The 24,575-nt window shown below is 43.3% G+C and overlaps 1 protein-coding gene and 1 long non-coding RNA gene across 3 annotated transcripts in view; both read left to right on the top strand.

Moving 5' to 3' along the window:
* Window positions 1-20,002, top strand: part of tbc1d14 (TBC1 domain family, member 14) — a 79,209-nt gene extending 59,207 nt beyond the window's left edge. For both annotated transcript variants that reach the window (XM_023982221.2, XM_023982223.2), the window contains 9 exons: window positions 7,167-7,249; window positions 9,996-10,220; window positions 12,391-12,474; window positions 12,841-12,935; window positions 14,423-14,494; window positions 15,822-15,950; window positions 16,186-16,295; window positions 17,031-17,289; window positions 17,665-20,002. In XM_023982221.2, coding sequence (XP_023837989.1) covers window positions 7,167-7,249; window positions 9,996-10,220; window positions 12,391-12,474; window positions 12,841-12,935; window positions 14,423-14,494; window positions 15,822-15,950; window positions 16,186-16,295; window positions 17,031-17,289; window positions 17,665-17,712 — 1,105 coding nt within the window. In that variant the 3' untranslated portion in view covers window positions 17,713-20,002. The remainder of the gene's footprint in view (window positions 1-7,166; window positions 7,250-9,995; window positions 10,221-12,390; window positions 12,475-12,840; window positions 12,936-14,422; window positions 14,495-15,821; window positions 15,951-16,185; window positions 16,296-17,030; window positions 17,290-17,664) is intronic.
* LOC139023852 (uncharacterized) overlaps window positions 1-24,575 on the top strand; it is a 278,919-nt gene that overhangs the window by 223,177 nt on the left and 31,167 nt on the right. The gene's annotated exons all lie outside the window — the stretch shown is intronic.

Below are 24,575 nucleotides of genomic sequence, written 5' to 3'. Positions count from 1 at the left end.
ATGTCATTGAGCTTCCCTTTGACTGACTGCTCTTTGAAACACCCTCGTGGTTGTTGCCAGGTATCAAGTTACACAATCGGCCAGATGTCATTCGAGCCTAAATAGTGTACCTCGCCCAATTTTTCTCAGCAAAAAGCGCTATCATGGTCAACAGAGCTGATCATGCCCGTTGGATATCAGACAAACCGCAGCAATAACAAATTGCATTTCTATTGTTTTGTAGCTAATTACAGAACAACTGTTCACTGATACACTTGTTCACAAAGAATTAGTGAAGCCAGAGTCACCTTAGAAGTTTACACGTAAGGGAATGTACATGAAAACAGCATACAATATGTGCACTGGACAATTTATTGGTGCCTCTGTGTTAGCATTATAAATGACTATGTTCAGAATTGGAATGTATTGATCAAACGTTTATTTTGATCATGTAAATAGGCTAGCATAGCCCAAATATTGATCAACATGAACGAACACTCATGAGAAATAAAAGTGTGAAGATAATGGTGAGATGCCATTCAAAAAATGATTTGAGCTATGAGCCTAATATAGGCACCCCATTGATTCGTACAATTTTTAACACTCATCTTCCGTCCGAATGCTTGAAAAAAAATAGACCAAGTAACCAAAATGGTATATCATATTCACACATATCACATAAAACTGAATTACTTAGGCTTTAGGAAATGCAACCAACTGCAGAGATTGATGGGGAGGAGAGCGGGAGAGGAGGGGCACCCATGTACCCCGCTTCAATCAAGCAGGCTTCAGTCTCCCACTTGGCTTCAGCCATCCCCAAGATTGAAGCGAGAGACACATCCAGCTATGGCCTCGTCAGGCCTCTCACACTGGGCATACAGGGGTTCTGGGATGGACAGCTCACAAATCAAAATCAAATCAAATGTATTTATATAGCCCTTCGTACATCAGCTGATATCTCAAAGTGTTGTACAGAAACCCAGCCTACAACCCCAAACAGCAAGCAATGCAGGTGTAGAAGCACGCTTCCCCACATACGGCGCTGGATCAAGGGTAACTAGTTGAAGAGGAGATCCAGGAAGCCTGTCTATGTAGCCTGTAATGTTTTGAAAAGGGAAATGTTTGTTAAATGGGTAGTGAATTTAATGTCCTTTTATTTACTGTCCTGAGTTAAGCTATCAATTAGTTTATGTAGTGATCTACTCATTCTATGTCTAATGTTTTTTTCTGGTATTTTTGAAGTACTCAATTTGAAAATTGCAATATTTGCTTGTGCACTTTTTGGTGAAACTTTTCAGTGTTTTGTATTTGGAATATGTGTGCCTGAAATGCTCAGTTGATTTGAAATGAATAACTATGACTGACAGTATGTTGAGTCTGTCTTCAAAGGCTTCACACAGGGTTCGCACAAGGGGCATGAGGTGCTTAAGTACTTGAATTTGGCACTCTGAAATTCAGGTACTGGAACACCTTGAAAATGTTCTCAAGTTGGTACTTGAAAAGAACTTGAATTAAAATGAGGAGAGACCAGAAAATGATCTAATATGAAAAATATTACAAAAATGCGAATTAATTGAGGCAGACTACCAAGTTTTATTTCCTCACGTGTTTCGTGCTCTGATTGCCAGGCGAGCTCGCTCAATCCACCCACACTGCCACTCAGCCAGGCAGGTACGGAAGTGACTGATTAGGCGCCGCCAAACGTCACATCAATAGCTAAAATGCCCGGGCAAATTTAGATRTATTTAGTTAATGATCGTTTACCCACTTGCATTCCCAGCGTTGATCAACTCTCCGAAGGCTTCTTGATCTGTGTTCTAATCGTGCCTACCTTTGCGATCGAGTGGAATCGTGAATGATTCATGTKTGCTTGTTACGTTCGCCTGCTCCCTCAGATTTGCCTTGTTAGCAGCCCATTCATTCACCACTCTGTCCAATGGGAAACTCCGCCCACGACCCAGGCCGAGAGGTGAAACAAACTACCCAGACCTACATTGGCCAGTGGCAGAGAGACGCCGTTGACAGTGAAAATAGTTTTAAAAAAGGGTCCCCTGAGAGAATCTGTAATCTCATCAAACACATTAACTTGTTTCTCTTCCAATGGGAATAGAATTAAACATTTTAGAGTCAACGAATGGCATTTCAGTCAGAATTCACTTTCATGTCATTATGTGTTAGGGCAGCTTGTGGGACCTGACATTTAGTGAAATATAAAGACAATTTCATATTATTATCATGTACCCTGAACAAAAATATAAACGCAACATGCAACAATTTCAAAGATTTGACTCAGTTACAGTTCATATAAGTACATAAGTCAACATCATCAGTACTGACCACTCTGGTATGTAGTAAATACATTGGTTGCTCCACTAAACGTTTTGCGATTATGTTGCGGTACTTTAGAGGTAATTTATGGTCTAGTACGGTACTCTGCGTCACCACTTCATTGCTCCAGACCAGCACAAGAGGGAGTTAGAGCGCTGATTATGCTTTTTGGTCCTACTGTGTCTCTAATTGACAATGAATGGGGCGACATAAACCTAAATAGAAACTGATAATTGTGCACAACTTCAGTGTTACTTAGTAAAACTGTTGTTACACTATAAGGTTTTTATTCTTTAATTTTGTTAGGAATATTTTGCTCGTACTGTAGTCATGTAGCCCACTCCCGACCGGTCATGTTGTACAARGTTTGAGTGGCACAACAGTCTAAGACACAGCATAGCAGTGCAAGCAGTGTTGCTACAGATGCTGGTTCAATACCTGTGCTGTCCCCGACTGGGAGACCCATGAGATGACTGTAGGTTTTTGGTTTCTGTCCCTCTAAAAACAGAAATAAATCATTCTAAATAACAAACTGGCTTTATTTACAAATTAGTAGCAATGTCTCAACCCACATTCAAGAATGGCCTTATTCTCGCTCATTTTACATTGTTTGAGAACAAAATAAACAAAGCGATGATTATTATTATTAATTTAGAATTATATAAAAGCCCCTTGGATATTCTCACAGATATATTATTAACCCTGTTATTAGCAGGACAATATATATTGGTCATGGCTCCCGAGTGGCGCACAATGAGATTGCCTTGCAGTTCTCCAGCTGTATCAACTGAAAGKGGTGCGAGGTTCAAGGCATGAGGGCAGGGGGCACGGGATGTGCCGCAGAACCACGTTCAGAAGACGGACCTAGCCCATGGGGAAGGGAGGAAGAGGAAAGGGGGGGGTGGACACCCACCCCGCCACACTGGGTAGCACAGAGCAACACTTTAAGGGGGGGCATTGCACTAATAATGGCGCAGACTAGGGAAACGTTCCTGCTGCTCTTAGTGCCAGTCTGCACGTTCAAACTATAACAATGTAACTAATAATGACATCTTTATGCTTTCGTTAATAAAATAATGGCTTTTAGCAGGTAGCTGGACAATCYACTTGCCTAGAAGGAAGGTAGGGGGAGAATTCTAAGTTAGGTTGGCTGTATCACAACCGGCCATGATTGGTTGCAATTTCTTTACAAATATTATTTTGGCCTTTTCAGATTACAATCGCTCACTTTCATTTTTATGAAAACGAAGTAACCTCCAAAATATAATTTTATATATTATCAAGTTGATAGCACAGCCATATAGCCCGGCACCTACATAAAGCTGAGTGACTCACTCATTCATGGCTTTGATTCAAAATAAATAAGTACCAACATTCTTTCTGATAGTCTTTAATAAAGAAATGTTTTGGTTATCCTGACCTGGACACCAGTATGGGCTATTAGCAAGACAATATACCTTTACCAACACCTTTCTGTATTTTGAGACTTTGGATGGAGCCTCCCTAGTGGTGTAGTTGTCTAAGTCACCGCAACGTAATGCAAAATACGTTGCTACAAATACCCGTGCCGCCCTCCACCGGGAGACCCATGAGGCGGCTTTTGGTTTTAATTTAGAATCCTCTATATGTAATTATTGGCGGAGAGTCACGTCATATTTCTCGATATACTGTAGGCCTACCGTTGGCGACATGAGTCTCACTAGTGTTGAGTAATGTGCTGTTAAAAGTGATGTAGATCTTATTTATTTAAAGAGCATATTGAAGTTAGAAGCAATAGGATTTGAAGTAATAGCCTACAACTATTTTAGCATCGTTTCCTGCTGCTCTGAGACAAGCATGGGGACTGGTCTTGATAAATCAATTCGTTTTTTATTTTGACTGAATCTCCGGTTTGGGTATTGGTTAGACTACAATTAGGGTGTAGAAATGTTATGCTCTTAGTGTGACCTTTATTTAACTAGGCACGTCAGTTTAGAACAAATTCTTATTAACTAGGTCAGCCTACTCATTCCTCCCCGTTGGGGAATTGAACCCCAGTCTTCCGCGTGCCCGCACAACTTGGGGATTCTACTCCCGACCGTCACGTTGTACAGCGCCATATTTTCCGTTCAATCCTAATGGAAACCCAGAGTTTTTCTTGGAATAGAAACACCATACTATTAATCAAATMAATCCCAAACTCTAAAAGTAATTGGAAATGTAGATTACAAATTATTTGTGACATTGTGGTTACAATAAAGAATGTAAACAAGATGCTGTGTTTTTATTTACAATATTGATGGACAYCTGGTGGCATTTTTAAAACAGGTTTTCAAACACTTGTAGTCCAATTAGGAGGACAATATACCTTTACCAACACCTCTCTGTATTTTGATAGTTTGTGGATGGGGGCTCCGGAGTGGATGTGGGATCCRGCGTTGCTACAGATGCAGGTTCGATACCCGTGACTGCTGCCACCGGGAGACCCATGAGGCGGCTTTTGGTTTTAATTTCTAATCCTCTATATGTAATTATTGGCGGAGTGTCACGTCATATTTTTKGATATACTGTGGGCTTACCGTAGGCGACATGAGTCTCACTAGTGTTGAGTAATGTGCTGTTAAAAGTGGTGTAGGTCTTATTTATTTAAAGAGCGTACTGAAGTTAGAAGCAATAGGATTTGAAGAAATAGCCTACAACTATTTTAGCACTGTTTCCCATTGCTCTGAGACAAGCATGATAAATCAATGAGATTTTTATTTTCACTGAATCTCCATTTGGATATTGATTAGACTACAATTACACAATTAGGGTGTAGAAATGTTATGCTCTCAGTGTAATCTTTTATTTAACTAGGCGCGGTAGTTAAGAACAAATTCTTATTTACAAGGACAGRCTACTCATTCCTTCTCAACAGMGGGGAACCCCCGACGGGGTGGTTCAACTTAGAATAGAAACACAATATTAACAATAATAACACAATATTCTACTTAGAATAGAAACACAAAATTAATTCAGCAAAATGTCTTAAAATCAGTCCCATATACTATGTTCGTACAAAAAAAGGTTTTAAATTCTCTAGTACAGCCGCTATTGAAGGCTATCTCAAAGATGCCCTCTGGTGGTCAAACTAGCACTAACTAGCATTAATGGTACCAGTGGTTGGCATAGAGTTCTGCGGTACCACGCAAACTGCTGCAGTACGCTGCAACTTTTAAAGGACAAACCACTAAGTAGTTAAACTCGTATTATTGAGTAGAAGTTGTAAGGAATTGATTTTTTTGGGGGGGGGGGGGTTGTGGTGATATACCACCAACTGATGGCAACTAGAAACAATTGCATAATAGGAACTCATATAAATTGATGGTCTTTGAAAATAAATGTTAATGCTTGAAAAAGTACTTGAAAGTACTTGAATTTGACTTGACACTGTCTGTAAGAACCTTTTTCACAGCATATCCCCCACAGCATATTCTTTGCCTTCCTGCTGTGGTGGTTTCCTGGGGAACCTGTGCAGACAGAGTAGATGTTGTGTGCTGGCAGTCCTCAGACTCAATATAGAGGTTTTTAGTGATGGAAGAACAACAACCATATAGTGACTATCAAGTGTGTTACAGAAAATATTCCGTTCACAAGTCAAAACAGTTACAGCCACCGTGTCAGACTCATCAAACTCTGATACTTACATTATGGTCAGCGCTTGCAAGATCCCCTGATCCACTGTTAATGACACTATGACATCCAGTTSCCTGCACAGTGTGCTTTTTCCGGTATGCTGGTAAGTAGCTTGCTTGCTTTAAGTCACAAGACAGATGAAAAAGGGTTAGTTACCAGCCATGTTCTGCTGGAGCAATCTTACTGTTTGTAAGCAAAGCCCTGTGACGCGCACATGTGATGACAGTTTTAAGGCGTTACCACTGCTTGACTTGAGTACCGGCACCTAAAATGTTCTACTGCTTGAACTCCTGTTCCTCTTTTATAGAGTATTAGGTCAAAAGTATTGTGGAGCTCCTGCACCTAAATATTAACTCTACCGGCACCCAAAATGAGTACCGGGCGTTACATATTTTAATTAGTTAAAATTATATGACGTTACGTAATGACGGAAGTAATGCCTGTCTCCTGAATCCAAGCGTTTGACACGGTGGGAGGGGACCAGTGACTTTATGATCAGCTTTGTCAATTTACCACCTACAGTCATTTCTAATACTTGGGTCAATCTACTATGAATTGGTTTAATCTAAATATCATCCAATTTGATGAAAAACATGATTTTCACTCTTCAGGTCCGTTTTAAGAAAAATGATCGGAACTTAAATTGTAAACCGTGATTATTTTGTAATAATCAAACCAAAACCAAACCGACCTCAAGAAGCACTAGTCGCTCCGCACTATTCCTTTACTTACCCCCCCCCCCCGTCCACCTCTCTCTCGAACTGCACTGCAGCAGGACCATGTAGAGAGAACCTATTAGCAGCACTCTCTCTCTCTGTTTTCTGTCTCCCCTGCATCATTCTATCTTGTTTATACCAGCCTAGCCCATATGGTTATATGAGAGGTGGGCTAGGTACAGTTGACGGTAGAGAGAGAGAGGCTACTGAACGTTTAATGCCCCTCTCTTTCTTTACCCCACAGTGAAGAAGGTGTTTGTGGCTGTAATCCTGTAGAATATTTAGAGGTGAAAGTGTAAGGTGGTGTCTGTGCCAAAATGGTGATAGAAGTGTGTTCTCTCTCTCTCTCCCTTTCCAACCCTCTCTCACTCATTTTCATTGCCTTTCTCATTGCCTCTAATACCCCACCATGAATAATGCGAGGGACCAAGTTTAAACTTCACACACTCACTCACCCACATTCACTCTCTGGGATGTGTTGTGTTGCAGTAATCTGCCAGCCAAGCCTGCAGAGGAGGCACAGAAACACCGACAACAGTATGAGGAGATGGTGGCCCAGGCGAAGAAGAGAGGTGTGTATTCATCTGGATCATATCCGGCCATTTTTTTTWTTTTMATATTCCCTCTCACCCATTAGTCTCAAAAATCCTCCTTTCTGTCTTGACCACTCATAGTCAAAATAAATGGAATGCATTTCTAACTTTCCCGCTTTTTAGTTTACATTTACTGATATTTTGCCCAATTACTGGTAAAATTAGCTGATCTGATTTGTGGAAAATGATCAGAATTGGGCTGCTTGTGTAAACGCAGCCTTAGATATTTTTATAATGGCTACTGTCTATCGTGAAAACTGACTGGATGGGTTCCCACTATACTGCTTTCAACCATGACATCCTTACAGATCAGCGGTCTTAAAAGGATACTACAGTATATAATGGTGACATACAGTGCATTCGGAAAGTATTCAGACCCCTTGACTTTTRCCACATTTTGTTACGTTACAGCCTTATTCTAAAAATGATGAAATCGTTTTTATCCCTCATCAATCTACACACAATAATGACAAAGCATAATGACAAAGCAAAAACTGGGCCACTCAAAGACATTCAGAGACTTGTCCCGAAGCCACTGCTGCGTTGTCTTGGCTGTGTGCTTAGTCTTTGTCCTGTAGGAAGGTGAACCCTTCGCTCCAGTCTGAGGTCCTGAGCGCTCTGGAGCATGTTTTCATCAAGGATCTCTCTGACTAGTCTCCCAGTCCCTGCCGCTGAAAAACATCCCCACAGCATGATGTTGCCACCACCATGCTTCACCATAGGGATGGTGCCAAGTTTCCTCCAGACATAACGCTTGGCATTCAGGCCAAAGAGTTGAATCTTGGTTTCATCAGACCAGAGAATCTTTTTTCTCATGGTCTGAGAGTCCTTTAGGTTCCTTCGGCAAACTCCAAGCGGGCGGTCATGTGCCTTTTTACTGAGGAGTGGCTTCCGTRTGGCCACTACCATAAAGGCCTGATTGGTGGAGTGCTGCAGAGATGGTTGTCCTTCTGGAAGGTTCTCCCATTTCCACAGAGGAGCTCTGTCAGAGTGACCATCGGGTTCTTAGTCACCTCCCTGACCAAGGTCCTTCTCCCCCGATTGCTCAGTTTTGCCAGGCGGCCAGCTCTAGGGAGAGTCTTGGTGGTTCCAAACTTCTTACATTTAAAAATGGAGGCTACTGTGTTATTGGGGACCTTCAATGCTGCGGAAATGTTTTGGTACCTTTCCCAGAAAATMTTGAAAAACCTTTTTTGGCTATGTTTTAAGGGGTGTTGTGTGTAGATTGATGAGGGGGGGAATCAATTTTAGAAAAGGCTGTAATGTAACAAAATGTGGGGGAAAGGAAGGGGTCTGAATAGTTTCCAAATGCACTCTAATACTTACAGTTGAAGTCAGAAGTTTACATACACTTAGGTTGGAGTCATTAAAACTATTTTTTTCAACCACTCCACAAATTTCTTGTTAACAAACTATAGTTTTGGCAAGTCGGTTAAGACATCTGCTTTATGCATGACACAAGTCATTTTTCCAACAATTGTTTACAGACTTATTATTCATTCACTGTATCACAATTCCAGTGGGTCAGAAGTTTACATACACTAAGTTGACTGTGCCTTTAAACGGCTTGGAAAATTCCAAATTATGTCATGGCTTTAGAAGCTTCTGATAGGCTAATTGACATAATTTGAATCAATTGGGGGTGTACCTGTGGATGTATTTCAAGGCCTACCTTCAAACTCAGTGCCTCTTTGCTTGACATCATGGGAAAATCAAAAGAAATCAACCAAGACCTCAGAAAAAAATTGTAGACCTCCACAAGTCTGGCTCATCCTTGTGAGCAATTTCCAAACTCCTGAAGGTACCACGGTCAACTGTACAAACAATAGTACGCAAGTATAAACACCATGGGACCACACAGCCGTCATACCGCTTAGGAAGGAGACGCTTTCTGTCTCCTAGAGATGAACGTACTTTGGTGCAAAAAGTGCAAATCAATCCCAGAACAACCGCAAAGGAKCTTGTGAAGATGCTGGAGGAAACGGGGACAAAACTATCTATATCCACAGTAAAACGAGTCCTATATCGACATAACCTGGAAGGCCGCTCAGCAAGGAAGAAGCCACTTCTCCAAAACCGCCATAAAAATCCAGACTACGGTTTGCAACTGCACATGGGGACAAAGATCGTAATTTTTGGAGAAATGTCTGATGGAACAAAAATAGAACTGTTTGGCCATAATGACCATCATTATGTTTGGAGGAAAAATGGGGASGCTTGCAAGACGAAGAACACCATCCCAACCGTGAAACACGGGGGTGGCAGCATCATGTTGTGGGGGTGCTTTGCTGCAGGAGGGACTGGTGCACTTCACAAAATAGATGGCATCATGAGGGAGGAAAATTATGTGGATATATTGAAGCAACATCTCAAGACATCAGTCAGGAAGTTAAAGCTTGGTCACAAATGGGTCTTCCAAATAGACAATGACCCCAAGCATACTTCCAAAGTTGTGGCAAAATTTGCGTAATGTAAACTTCCCGACTTCAACTGTATATGGTAATATTATAATTAGAATGTCTATAATGCCATTTAGCTGATGTACTTATCCAAAGTGACTTACTGTCATGCGTGCAATTAAAAAAAAAAAAAAAACATATGGACATTCCCGGGAATCACACCAATTATCCTGGCGTTGCAAACACCATGCTGTACCAATTGAGCTACAGAGGACCACATATTTATATTATATTGTTGTCTAACACTCTCTCCCTTCCCTCTGTAGAGCTCAAGGAGGCCCAGAAGAGGAGGAAGCAACTGGAGGACAGGTGCAAGCTGGAGGAGAGCATCGGCAACGCCGCCCAGACCTGGAACCTGGAGATTCTGCCCAACTGGAGTGCCATGTGTACGTCTCGGCGGGTCAGGGAGCTCTGGTGGCAGGGCGTGCCCCCAAGCGTCAGGGGCAAGGTCTGGAGCCTGGCGGTGGGCAACGAGCTCAACATCACCCACGGTACGACACACCTCTCACTGTAGGCCTGAGAGACTGCACTGAATTATACACACCTCACATCACACCTGGGGGGCATGCGTGAGTGAAGTAAAGAGAGGACTTATAATACTGTAAATATCTAAGGGTGAGATGCAGGTCTAAGGCACTGCATCTCAGTGCTAGAGGTGTCACAACAGACACACTGGTTCGAATCCAGGCTGTATCKCAAACCGGTCCTTGATTGGGAGTCCCATAGGGCGGCTCACAATTGGCCCAGCGTTGTCCAGGTTTGGCCGGTGTAGGRCGTCATTGTAAATAAGAATTTGTTCTTAACTGACTTGCTTAGTTAAATAAAGGCAAAAAAAWAAWAATAATACCGGAGGTCTTCGTTTCAGCATGAGTCATTGGAAAAACCACCCCCTCCGGTGGCCCATTTTGGTTGTGACAAGCCGAACCTAATGGGATCATGTATCGGTGTGACACACACAGTGGTCTTAGAAATGTACAATTTGTCTTTGGTATTCAATTACAATGCCAAAGATAGATTGAAGAGCGAAGGTACACGGCTGAATGCTCTCCTGATACGAGAACGAACTGCATCCCAATGAGTTCACTGACTCAACTGGACACACACACACACACACACACATGCAAATACGTGGCCTTCACTTTCACTGGGAACTTCATATTAATACCTCCACACAGACTTGCTGTGTGTGTGTGTGTGTGTGCAGTCTTCCTCACACATTTTCACTACTGAGGTGAAAGCCCTCAGAGGCACTTGCAGATAAGCCCACCTAAGTCCTGAGCTGAGCTACACGGCATACTAATCAACCTATATCTCTCCCTCTTATGTCTACTCACATGGATTTTTCCGTCTAAGCGTTATTTATGTCCAAACAGTGTTTTTGGAATGAATTTTCGGGATGGAAAAACAATGTAAACAAGTGTAAACCTAAATGACTAAAACCCGATTTATACAAACATAACAGTGTTTTTGGAATGAATTTTCGGGATGGAAAAACAATGTAAACAAGTGTAAACCTAAATGACTAAAACCCGATTTATACAAACATAATGTATGTATATATATATATATTTATATATATCATTTTTTTTACATTTTTATAATATATTCTTTGAGAACTAACAATTTACCAAAATAAAAGGTAGACAATCAAGGAGAATTGACAATTCCAAAAACAAGGAATTTAGCAGTATTGATTTTGCTGTTATGTTTGAGCAAAAAAACACACCATTAGCCATCCATGGCAAAATGCATAGAATTGCAGGAAATTAACTTGAAAACTGCAACTTTTTCTCTCAGCTCCAAGGCAAAATGTGTAGAATTGCAGGAAATTGGCCTTTAAAAATGCAAACATTTCTCTACACCACCAAGATGGGGGGCCTCTATAAAAAAAATCTAAAATTCAGCGCAGAGCTAAACCAAGAGCCATTGATCTACATARATACCTCAATATGAATGCATTCTTCCATTGCTCTGGCAAATAATCAGAGGTGTAGTACAGGTTCAGATACTCTCAGAGGACAATGGAAGTTAGTAGGAAAGCTTATTTATTGTTTACAAACCAACAAGTTTCGACTCTTTGCCTTCACCAGAGTTCTACAGAAAGAGAAAATGAGGATTTCAATTGGAAGTGTCCGTCTGAGTTTCTCTATCTATACTATCTATCTATACATGGTCGTGTGGGCGACGCATAGCTTGTTAGGGTTCATAATGCAGAGACAATATTGGCCTGTAAAGTCTCCTGTTCTTCCATAAAGAGCCGAATACCAGTATACCAACTTTGCTAACTTCATCACAAGGTGATTCAGGGTTGTGAATGAGGCACCCAATTCCCTATATGGTGCCATACTCTATTATGTAGAAATATCTCATTACACAGATTCAATTACTCCTCACTAGAGGGCAACGCCAGGTCTAGGAGAAGGCCAGTAGATAAGCACAGCACCATTGAGACACTGCAAAGGTCMTTGATAATGGAGAGAAGACCTTGAGAATGTATTCAGCCTTGATGTGCTGCAGCAGAAGGCTTTTGATAGGATTACTAGCGTAGTCCCTGTCTGTGATTTTACTCCCATGTTAATTGGCTCAAGGGCAGGTTTTATTTTGTGTGTGTGTGTGCGCAATAACAGGCGTAAAGTTGTGATGTATTCTATTTGTCCACAGAGCTGTTTAACATCTGTCTGGCCAGGGCAAGGGAGAAGTGGAAATCTATGCCTACTGCACCACCCACTGAACCAGAGACTGAAGGTAGTGATTGATTGATTTTATTGGGAGTACACGGTAGAGACGGAAAAATATGCTACTTTCATTTCTTTATACCCTTTTTTCTAAAGTGCAATTGGAAGTGTTTGACCTGTCTTACAAATGGTGGAGGATTTCAATCTGACTCACATTGATTCTAAATATAGCCTACAGAAGGTTACAGAACACGAGAGTTGGCTACAAGAAACGTGTGGTTGTTGAATCATTCAATGTGTTTCTAACATGTTCTTCTGTCCTCCATGTCTGTCTGTGTCTATCTATCTGTCTGTCTGTGTCTATCTATCTATCTGTCTGTCTGTGTCTATCTATCTGTCTGTCTGTCTGTGTCTATCTATGTATGCGCGTGTGTAGATGCAGGTTTGTCCCTGGCGGACAGAGAGGCCAGTCTGGAGCTGATTACACTGGACATCTCCAGAACCTTCCCACACCTCTGTATCTTCCAACAGGTCAGTGGCAGAACAAAAACCAATAAACTGTTTATTTAATAATAATATATCAACTCTATAGATGATCACTTTATTCATTAAATTAAATGAATTGGTGTGTATGTGTTGTCGGTATGCGTGGGAGTGTGTGTATATATAGTATTGTGAGTGTGCATAGAGTCGGTGSAAGATGGGGTCAGTGCAGATAGTCCGGGTAACCATTAATTCACTATTTAGCTCGGGGGTAGAAGCTGTCTTGAAGCCTGTTGGTCAGAGAGCTGATGCTCGTGTACTGTTTGCCAGACAGAAGCAGATTGAACAGTATGGGTTGGGTGGCTGGAGTCTTTGGCAATTTCTCGTCCCTTTCATTGACACCACCTGATGTAGAGGTCCTGGATGGCAGGGAGCTCGGCTCCAGTGATGAACTGGGCCGTCCGCATCACCCTCTGTAGTGCTTTGCGGTCATTGGTATTGCATTTGCCATACCAAGCGATGATGCAGCCAGTCAAGCTGCTCACAAATGGTGCAGCTGCCTAACCTTTTCAGCCACCTGAGGGGGAGGAGACACTAGTGTGCTCTTCACGACTGTGTGGGTGTGTGTGGACCATAATTCCTTAGTGATGTGGACGCCAAGGAACTTCAAGCTTTCGACCCGCTCCACTACAGCCCCGTCGATGTGGATCGSGGCATGCTCTGCCCTCTTTATCCTGTCTTACGGGTCTTACTGACGTTGGGAGAGAGAGCGAGAGAGGTTGTTGTCATGGAACCACACTGCCATATCTCTGACCAACTCCCTGTAGGTTTTCTCATCGCTGTCTGMGATCAGTCCTACCACCGTTGTCGTCAGAACTTGTTGGCGTCGTGCGTGGCCACGCTGTCGTGGGTGAACAGGGAGTACAGGAGGGGACTAAGCACACACCCCTGAGGGGCCCCTGTGTTGATGGTCAGCGTAGCAGAGGTGTTGTTGCCTACCCTCACCACCTTGGGTCGTCCAGTCAGGCGAGTCCATGATCCAGTTCCAGAGGGAGGTGTTCAGTCCTAGGGTCCCCAGCTTAGTGATGAGTTTAGAGGGGACTATGGTGTTGAACGCTGTGCTGTAGTCTATGAACAGCATTCTCAGTTATTTCCCCACTTGTCCAGGTGGGAGAGTGCAGTGTGAAGTGCAATTGAAATAGAGCCCCAACAGATCCACATGTGATGCTATGTAAATAGGGATGAGCCCAGGGTGTCTGGGATGATGGTGTCGATGTGTGTCATGACCAGCCTTTCAAAGGAATTCATATTTACAGATGTGGGTGAGACAAGGTGATAGTCATTTAGACAGGTTACCTTGGAGCTCTTGGGAACAGGGACGATGGTGGTCCGCTTGAAACGTGTTGGGATTACAAACTGGGAGATTGAAAATGTCAGCGAAGACAACCTAGTATTCCTTCTGTTGTTTTCAATGGTAATTAGCAGATAGTCTAAAAATAATTTACGGTGTTAAAATTCCTCCTGTGTTTGGACAGGGAGGTCCATACTACGACATGCTGCACAGCATCCTGGGAGCATACACCTGCTATAGGCCAGACGTTGGCTACGTAAGTACACACACACACTTTATGAGTTGCTCATTGGTCTAAGTCTGTGCCTTTGTGTGTATGCGAAGTGTCTCAGTATTTAATGCCTTTTCGTCAGAAGCACAAGGGCCCCCACACAATAAGGGCTTAATCAGAAACCATTCCTTCTATCTCAGCCCTATTGTGTAATGTCATAGACGAGCACTGTATCTTAGGCTATGAACAAAGTGGCAGTGAGTCATACGTTAGCCTAGGGGTTTGTCCCAAATGGTACCTTATTCCCTATATAGTGCACTACTTTTAACTGGAGCCCTATGGGCCCTGGTCAAAGGTYGTGCACTATATAGGGAGCAGGTTGTTATTTTGGGGGACAGCCTCGCTCTGCTCTACGTAACAGCCAGTATATGTAGTCTGAGAGACAAGCAGCAGGCCTCCATCGCGCCAACAAGATTAGTCAAACTCTTCTGAGATATTTGCCCACCCCACCTGGCCCTTTCTCTCTGTGTGTATGTTWATGTGCTTACATCTGTGTATTCCAATGCAGCACTGACCTAACCGTTTTGATCTCTTTTGGTTGCGTTCCTCATCATGCTCCCGGAACCTTCCACACATTAGAACTATCAGATTAACTAAGCCCACTTTTCAGCCCGTTTGCTATTGCCTTTGAGTCTAATGAAATGAGTTGGACTGTGTGTGGTAAAAGCCTCTAAGTCAGTATACTCTACTAGACATGTTTACTGTGGCTGCACCACACCAATGCTGAGAAACAGCACACAGTGTGTTTACAGAGAAATGTATCTCGGCTTCTGGAGGAGTATTATATAATGCAAGATCAATGAGTTCGCCACTGGCCTACGTATTCTGYAATGACCTTGACATGMTCTAATTGACTCAACYACCAAAAACGTATACGTTRACTTTTCTTAATGAACCAGATAATCAGTTATTTCTGGTTCTTTCTGAAAGTTAGCTGGCTAACTCATTGATCCTGCTTTGTACTATACAGCCRTGGACTGACCCCATATGTCAGGCCTTAGGATAGATTGAAGGCCTCTGGGATAGATGGAGAGTTCAGGTTAAGTGTTATATAATCTCCTTTCCCCCTTCTCATTATGACTAGTCCTCGTAGTAAGGCTCCTAACACCAGTCATGAACACTTAACATCAAATGTCACTAACACCACCCCACTACTATAATCGTGCACATCACTAACACACTATCTCATGTGTTCATTTTTGAGTGCATAGTACTGAGATGCAGTATATATATCAACATAGCTACAGCAATGTAGCACTGCTAACATACACTTAACATAGTCACGAGCACCTGTTCCTCCCTGGGGGTTCAGGTGCAGGGCATGTCGTTCATCGCGGCGGTGCTGATCCTCAACCTGGACACGCCGGATGCCTTCATAGCTTTCGCCAACCTGCTGAACAAGCCCTGTCAGATGGCCTTCTTCAGAGTGGACCACAGCCTTGTGAGTACAGTTTAGTCAGACACACGCACACACACGCTACAGTTAGTTGAATTTGGTGTTTTGTGCTGGGCTGGAACAAAAGCCTGCACACCCTGTTAGCACTGATTTGTCATAGCACTTAGCACCCTTTTGGCAACTGTAGCGACGTTATTACATTTGTCTGAGTCACGGCTCCGAGAGCCGGGCTATGTGGTCTATCTGACTCGGTTGTTTCTTCCTGCTTCTACCTCCTCAGATGTTGAAGTACTTTGCAGCATTTGAGGTGTTCTTTGAAGAAAACCTACCAAAGCTGTTTGTACATTTCAAGGAAAACAACATGACCCCCGATATTTATTTAATTGACTGGTAAGTCAGACCACCATCTCTTTCTCCCCTCTCTTTTTCTCTCTTAATCCTTTTGCTCATGTAAAATGTGTGTATAATCTGTATTTTTGTGCCACATATATGAAATGAAAGATCACCTACCATTTACGAATATGAAAAAATATCTGATTAAAAGATTGACACGTTTTGTCGGCACTTTTTTTTTTTCTCTGTGTAATTTTTGCCCTTCAGAATGTGTTATTGTGTACTGAGAAGACCGGACGTGTGAGTGGCTTTACCGGTGGTCTCCTCTCKCACCCCGTGCTCTCACCACACAGCTGCCAGTTTTCACATCAGTTACTTATACACTGATTAAGAGATGAGGGGGAGGTGGAAGTCAAGAGAGGAAGCCCTGCACATAAGCTATTGGACCATGTCAATAAATCCCATACAAACCAAAAGTGTCCCAGGAAAATACATTTAATCTGTAGATAGTTTGGGAATTTGCTGATTTACAGAGCCGTATCTGTTCAAATGCCATTGTCCTTATCTGCATTCTCTTTCTCACTCTCTCTTCTTGCTCATTGTTCTATTTTTTGTGCATTGGACTGTGTGTGGTTTTGTGTATGCTTGGTGTGTCTCGATGGACTACTCACGCCTGTGAATGTGTTTGTGTGTGAAAATAACGGCAGGCCTCTGTCTGTATGATACCTTTTGTACCTCAATGGTTCAATATGGAAAGGTGTAACCAAATAAAGTATCTCTATCTATCTATAGGATCTTCACCCTGTACAGTAAGTCGCTGCCGTTGGACCTGGCGTGTCGGGTGTGGGACGTGTTCTGTCGCGACGGTGACGAGTTCCTGTTCCGGGTGGCCCTGGGAATCCTGCGCCTGTACGAGGACGTGTTGACCCGCATGGACTTCATCCACAACGCCCAGTTCCTCACCCGCCTGCCCGACCACATCTCCCCCGACCAGCTCTTCTCACACATCCACGCCGTCCACATGACGAGCAAGAACAGGAAATGGGGGCAGGTGAGATGACACACACAGACGTGGACATCTCTGGTTTTCCTCGGTTTTTGTTTTTACGAGGGATGTGCTAAGAAGCCTTCTGAGGCAGCTGACTTCAAAATAGTATCTTGAAAATAGACGTTCTTTCAGGTGCGGCGCAACAGAATTAGGAAGGTGGTGGAAGGGACACTTATGTCAGCTCTAGGTTTGTGCTTTGTTAGTTAGCACCACTGTCTGTGTACAGCATTCTAAAGAATGAGGCTTGATGGAATTTCCTGGAAGCCCTTTCATATGTGATTGAATACACCATGCCTCTTCCTTTGAGTATGGTATGAACTCCATGCTCCCTGTTTAACATGACTGATATTTCCTTGTTTCTCCTTTTGGCGTCCTCAGGTTCTTCAGGCCTTGCAGGAGCGGAACAGTCCAGTCCTAAAGCGCTGAGTCCAGTTATCCAGGAGCAAGACAACACAGACACACGCTCATTCTCCGACCCAGTACTCCACCTGACCGTATGAAACACTAGACTAGCCCAGGCCAGGCTGTGTGTGAGAGCTGCCCTCTGGGACCCAGATAGACATGCCCTCCCTGGCATGGACATACCCAGGCTCGGAGTGCTCACGGATGGGGAAAACTAGCCACTGTGTTCCCCCTGGACCTGGTTCATGGAGCAGAGACACTGGAGGTCTGGAAAAGACTGGGGTAAGGGGGTACGAGGACTTATTATGACCCCCCTCAACACATGTTGTGTCCCCCTTCCCCAAATCGAACCGGGCAGACGAAGGATGCTCTCGAATGTACTGTACACTCCCATATGTCTATAGCAGGGATGCTAGTTCCTCTTTCTCACTTTCTCCTCCCTTTCTACCTCTACTCCCAGCCTCCGTTGCCGTTGGTCATTCCTACAAATCAGCTGCGATTTTTACTGTTAGCCTTTTTTTTGTTTGGTCTGATGTGGTTTCAATGTGTTTTTAATTTGTTTGCCGTTCATTCGTTTGTTTTTATTTGTTTCCGTACCATTCTATGACCTAAAGACTCCCAAGGAGAAGCCGTGGGTGTTTGATTTGGGGACAACTGTTCATCGGCTTGAAAAGAGGAGATAGTGAATTGATTTTTATTCTTATGAAGATTCATTGGAAATACAACAAATAGCATTTTTTTTTTGCATGTAGTATTGTTTGAGGCACCACAATGTTACGGTTAACTTGTTAAAGAAACATTTTACCAACCCTCTTCAATGAGGAAATAAGCTGCCTGGGTAAAATAAATGGAAGTGATATTTAATGATGTCCTATACATACACTAAAGTGGAACGGCTAAGATAGATTACGAGAATCTTCTGTGTCGTTATGTATATCGGTTGCATTTTTTTCTGTTTTTCTTTTTTTGCACATTTCATTTGTCATCAATGAATTATTCTGTTTTCTTTGTTTTCTATTTGAAGTGTCATATCTTAATATATGTAACGGTTTGATTTTGAAGCTGCTGCACCAAATGTGTTTTGCTACCGATGCCGGTGTGCAATAGACGACTCCGAAAAGGAAAAGAGACTGCTGAGGATCTCCTGTGTCGAAATGCTGGTGTCCCTATTTGGCCTCAGTATGCCCTTCCTCTATTGGATGTTCTCACTCGGTATGTGCTGTAACCCAATCAGAAGCGGTCTTACTCCATGGTGAGGAGCAGAGCYGCTCAGATCTATTGCACGCTGTATGTTCCCTGTTCCCGTAATGCCTTTGCTAATGTAGCTGAAAGACCTGCGTCGTGTTAGGAGCTCTGATTTTACCCCGTTTCAAACTAACTGAACACACCAGCCTTGGTTTCAAGGTGTGAGCTCAATGGGAGAGAGTTGTTCAACAAGACGCTTTGGTGTGGTGTTCAGTTCACAGATCGTACTACTGCTTTCATGTCTGCCGCCGCCACCACCACCACCTGCCAAAAAAGATAACTCCTCTGTAGATGATTCTGAATGTATTGGAGGCTAGGTCCGAATGCAGGTACCGTACAGAACGCGCCATACTCCAGAGCCCCCCAAGCATTTAGGGATCACTGCATTTAGGGATCACTCCTCACCCCCCTGTGCACGTAGACATTCAGATCACTGTATGAAGACGGATGTACTCCATTCCCCCTGCTCCCTTTTTGCGGGGAACACTGCAATAAAAAATAACAATCATTCTTGTCACCTCGTGCAGTTTCACCCCTGTAGTTTCACACTGTCATTTGGACAATTTATCCCATGTTTTTACGATTTTTATTTTGTCTTGTTGAGTACTTCCTGTCATACTGTATCAGTGTCCCTCACACGTGACCATCGAGGATCCTTGTGTGTGTTGTGTGTATGTGCTTTTGAAGAGCTTCCGGTAACTCTGATAGCATGTGAACACGCCTTATATCACAGAAGTGCAACCCGGTAAGTATAAATGGCCCGTTTTAAATTATTGAATACATTTTTTACAAATCTGACCTCGCCATGAAATAGAATAATAGAGGCATCATGATGAGTTCTGGCCATTTAGATTTGTAGTAAATCTGCTTTTCTTTATGCTTTGTTTTGATTTGTCAGTTTGACTATGCCCTCTTGTTTTAATGTGTGACATTTCCAATGGACCCTTTTCTGTTGAGTTGGACTTGGGTGGGAGGTTAGCAAGGTCAAAACTGGAACTGTATCTCACTTGAAGTGTATATAAACTACTGTTTTATGAAATAAATGATCTATTCATACCGGTTAACTTGATTGACCATGTTATTACCTTTTACCTCTACTACTTATGTGTGTGTTGTCATTGTTTTTCCATAGTTGCAGAGCAAGTGATCGCCAGGAAACCGCTTCATAGCCAAAGACGGTGTAGAGCAGGGGTATTCAACTCTAACCCTACAAGGTCCGGAGCATGCTGGTTTTCTGTTTTATCTGATAATTCATTGCACCCACCTGGTGTTCCAGGTCTAAATCGGTCCCCCTGATTAGAGGGGAACATTTAAAAAAACGCAATGGATTTGGTTTATTCGTTTTTTATCAAACAACAACCATATATGAACAAAAGACAATAATCAGACGCACACACATTACAATAAACATCAATGACATCATACCTGCTCAGACACACATGTTCCAACCACAAACATACATGTCTCGACCACACTTATCCTTCATCCTCTGGAACGTTCCAGTGCTTGTAGCACTCTGCCATATGGCCTCAAATTGCACTGTTCTATTTTTCTCCGTAGCTCACACCTTTTCGATTATTTAAATAATAGTACATTTGATTCATCCACTGTTGTAGTGATGGCGATGATTTTGGAAAAAAATATTGGTCCACCCAATTGGGTATCCCACAGCACCCTCATATGCCATGTCTTGAAATATGCACACAGACGGATTAATGACGCCGGAGCAGAAGGCAAACGTTTTACATGCCCCCAACCGATTGTGTTTTCTTTTTTTTCTACGTTGTTTGTAACTTTTTTTTTTTACTCATTTTGTACATAATGTTGCCCCTACCGTCTCTTATGACCGAAAATAACTTCTAGACATCAGGACTGCGATTACTCACCACGGACTAGCAGAATCCTTTTTCTTCTTTCATGACTCTGACGAGCCCGAGGCGGAGGATATACGGCTCCCTTGGGAACAAGCCCCGACCCCAGTGAACTGTGTAAAGAGGAGGTGGAGAAAGAGAGGCCGGAGAGTGGGCTGCCTTCTGAGAATTCGGAGGCTATCGAATAAACCCCCACTTCCCTCAATTCTGCTAGCAAACATGCAATCATTGGACAATAAAATCGACAAGTTACGGGGAAGATTAAACTACCAACGGGACATTAAAAACTAACATCTTACGCTTCACGGAGTCGTGGCTGAACGACGACGATATCAACATACAGCTGGCTGGTTATACGATGTACCGGCAGGATGGAATAGCAACGTCTGGTAAGACAAGGGGTGGCGGTCTATGTATTTTTGTAAACAGCTGGTGCACGATATCTAAGGAAGTCTCGAGCTATTGCTCGCCTGAGGTTGAGTATATCATGATAAGCTGTAGACCACACTACCTACCGAGAGAGTTCTCATCTGTATTATTCGTAGCTGTTTACATACCACCTCAGTCAGAGGTTGGCACTAAGATAGCATTGAATGAGCTGTATTCCGCCATAAGCAAACAAGAACACGCTCACCCAGAGGCGGCGCTCCTAGTAGCCGAGGACTTTAATGCCGGGAAACTTAAATCAGTTTCACCAAATTTCTATCAGCATGTTAAATGTGCAACCAGAGGGAAAATAACTCTGGACCACCTATACTGCACACACAGAGACGCATACAAAGCTCTCTCTCGCCCTCCATTTGGCAAATCTGACCATAATTCCATCCTTCTGATTCCTGCTTACAAGRAAAAAATTAAAGCAGGAAGCACCAGTGACTAGATCAATAAAAAAGTGGTCAGATGAAGCAGATGCTAAGCTACAGYACTGTTTTGCTAGCACAGACTGGAYTATGTTCCYMGACTCCATCACTGGCATTGAGGAGTACACCACATCTGTCATTGGCTTCATCAATAAGTGCATCGATGARGTCYTCCCCACAGTGACCGTACGTACATACCTCAACCAGAAGCCATGGATTACAGGCAGCATCGGCACTGAGCTAAAGGCTAGAGCTGCCGCTTTCAAGGAGCGGGACTCTAACCCGGAAGCTTCTAAGAAATCCCGCTATGCCCTCTGACGAACTATTAAACAGGCAAAGCGTCAATACAGGATTAAGATCGAGTCATACTACACCGGCTCTGACGCTCATCGGATGTGGCAGGGCCTGCAAGCCATTACGGACTACAAAGGGAAGCACAGCCGAGAGTTGCCCAGTGACACGAGTCTACCAGATGAGCGAAACTACTTTTATGCTCGCTTTGAGGCAAAAACACTGAAACATGCATGAGAGCATCAGCTGTACCAGAAGACTGATCACGCTCTCCGCAGCCGATGTGAGTAAGACCTTTAGACAGGTCAACATTCACAAGGCCGCAGGGCCAGACGGATTACCAAAACGTGTACTGCGAGCATGTGCTGACCAACTAGCAAGTGTCTTCACTGACATTTTCAACCTCTCCCTGTCCGAGTCTGTAATACCAACATGTTTTAAGCAGACCACCATAGTGCCTGTGCCCAAGAGCACTAAGGTAACCTGCCTAAATGATTACCGACCCGTAGCACTCACGTCTGTAGCCATGAAGTGCTTTGAAAGGCTGGTCATGGCTCACATCAACACCATCATCCCAGAAACCCTAGACCCACTCCAATGTGCATACATCTCCAACAGGTCCACAGATGATGCAATCTTTATTGCACTCCACACTGTCCTTTCCCACCCCTGGACAAAAGGAACACCTACGTGGAATGCTATTCATTGACTACAGCTCAGCGTTCAACACCATTGTGCCCTCAAAGCTCATTGCTAAGCTAAGGACCCTGGGACTAAACACCTCCCTCTGCAACTGGATCCTGGACTTCCTGACAGGCCGCCCCAGGTGTTGAGCGTAAGTAACAACACATCCGCCAAGCTGATCCTCAACACAGGGCCACTCAGGGTGCGTGCTCGGCCTCTCTTGTACTCCCTGTTCACTCATGACTGCATGGCCAGGTACGCTCCAACAACCATCATTAAATTTGCCAATGACACAACAGCGATCACCGACAACAACGAGACAGCCTATGGGGAGGAGGTCAGAACCTGGCCATGTGCTGCCAGGACAGCAACCTCTCCTCAATGTGATCCTGACTTGTGGACTACAGGAAAAAGAGGACCGAGCACGCCCCATTCTCATCGATTGGGCTGCAGTGGAGCAGGTTGAGAGCTTCAAGTTTCTTGGTGTCCACATCACCACAAACTAACATGGTCCAAGCACACCAAGACAATCGTGAAGAGGGCACACAAAATGTATTCCCCCTCAGGAAACTGAAAAGATTTGCCATGGGTCCTCAAATTCTCAAAAGGTTCTACAGCTGCACCATCGAGAAGCATCCTGACTGGTTGCATCACTTCCGGTATGGCAACTGCTTAGGCCTCCGACCGCAAGCACTACAGAGGGTAGTGGAACGGCCAGTACATCACTGGGGCCAAGCTTCCTGCCATCCAGGACCTCTATACCAGGCGGTGTCAGAGGAAGGCCCCAAAAATTGTCAAGACTCCAGCCACCCTAGCATAGACTGTTCTCTCTGCTACCACACGGCAAGCGGTCCTGGAGTGCCAAGTCTTGGTCCAAGAGGCTTCTAAAACAGCTTCTACCCCAAACCATAGACTCCTGAAATCTAGTCAATGGCTACCCAGACTATTTGCATTGCCCCCCCCCCCCCCCCCCCCCCCCCCCCACCCCCCTTCCACACCACTGCCACTCTCTGTGTCATCTATGCTTGTCACTTTAATATGCATAGTCACTTTACTACATGTTTATACTCCCTCAACTAACCGGTGCCCCGCACATTGATCTGACATTACTCTTATTCTTATCTTATTTTTTTTTAACTCCACTGTTGGTTGGGCTCGTAAGTAAGCATTTCATTGTAAGGTCTACACCTGTTGTATTCGGCGCATGTGACTAATACGATTTGATTGATTAATAGTAAACTTACATTGTCAAACTTCTGACAGCCAACTTTCTAACCCGCCCATTACTTTTATGACTTTATAGCACTCCCAGAAGCCATGAATTATTGATTTGTTTTACACTTAAGACCTGTTGCTGTTGTACTGTAAAAGTGTAGTCTCTTGTTATAATAAATTCTATACAAGAGTTATATACTGGATTAAGAGTAATTTCCCTCCACATCTGTGCCTATATCAGTTTGTTTTTTCTAAGAGATAGCTATCTAATGACAATCTGCAAGGCTTTGTATATCAAATAGATTCAAGTCAAATAGGATGCCCTCAACATTGCTCTGATGTCCAAAAGCTTTCAGGTTGAAATTTCGCGATATTAAACTTTTAAGTTGCATATATCTGAACATGTCTACATTGGTCAGTCCAAAATTGCTTTTTTTTTGTTTTGGGAAATTGTTGCATTATAAGCTGAACTGAACGATTCCATGTTGACTTAAAGTATGTCAGAAAAAGTACAGGAAACTGACAGACTGTCTTTTTATACAGATGGAAATGTTCCTGATGAATGCTGTTTCCAGTATTACCAAAGAAGGATCCCCAAACAATTAATTGTGGCATATGAATGACCAGATCTGACTGCACTCATAAAGGGGTCATGTATGTCTAAAATAAGTTTCCTTGTCATACATATTTTACACACACACACACACTACACCTACAGTAG

Source organism: Salvelinus sp. IW2-2015, linkage group LG37, assembly GCF_002910315.2.
Source record: "Salvelinus sp. IW2-2015 linkage group LG37, ASM291031v2, whole genome shotgun sequence".
Taxonomy (NCBI): Eukaryota; Metazoa; Chordata; class Actinopteri; order Salmoniformes; family Salmonidae; genus Salvelinus; species Salvelinus sp. IW2-2015.
Note: the sequence above shows the minus strand (reverse complement) of the source record. Positions and strands in the feature narration are given on the sequence as shown.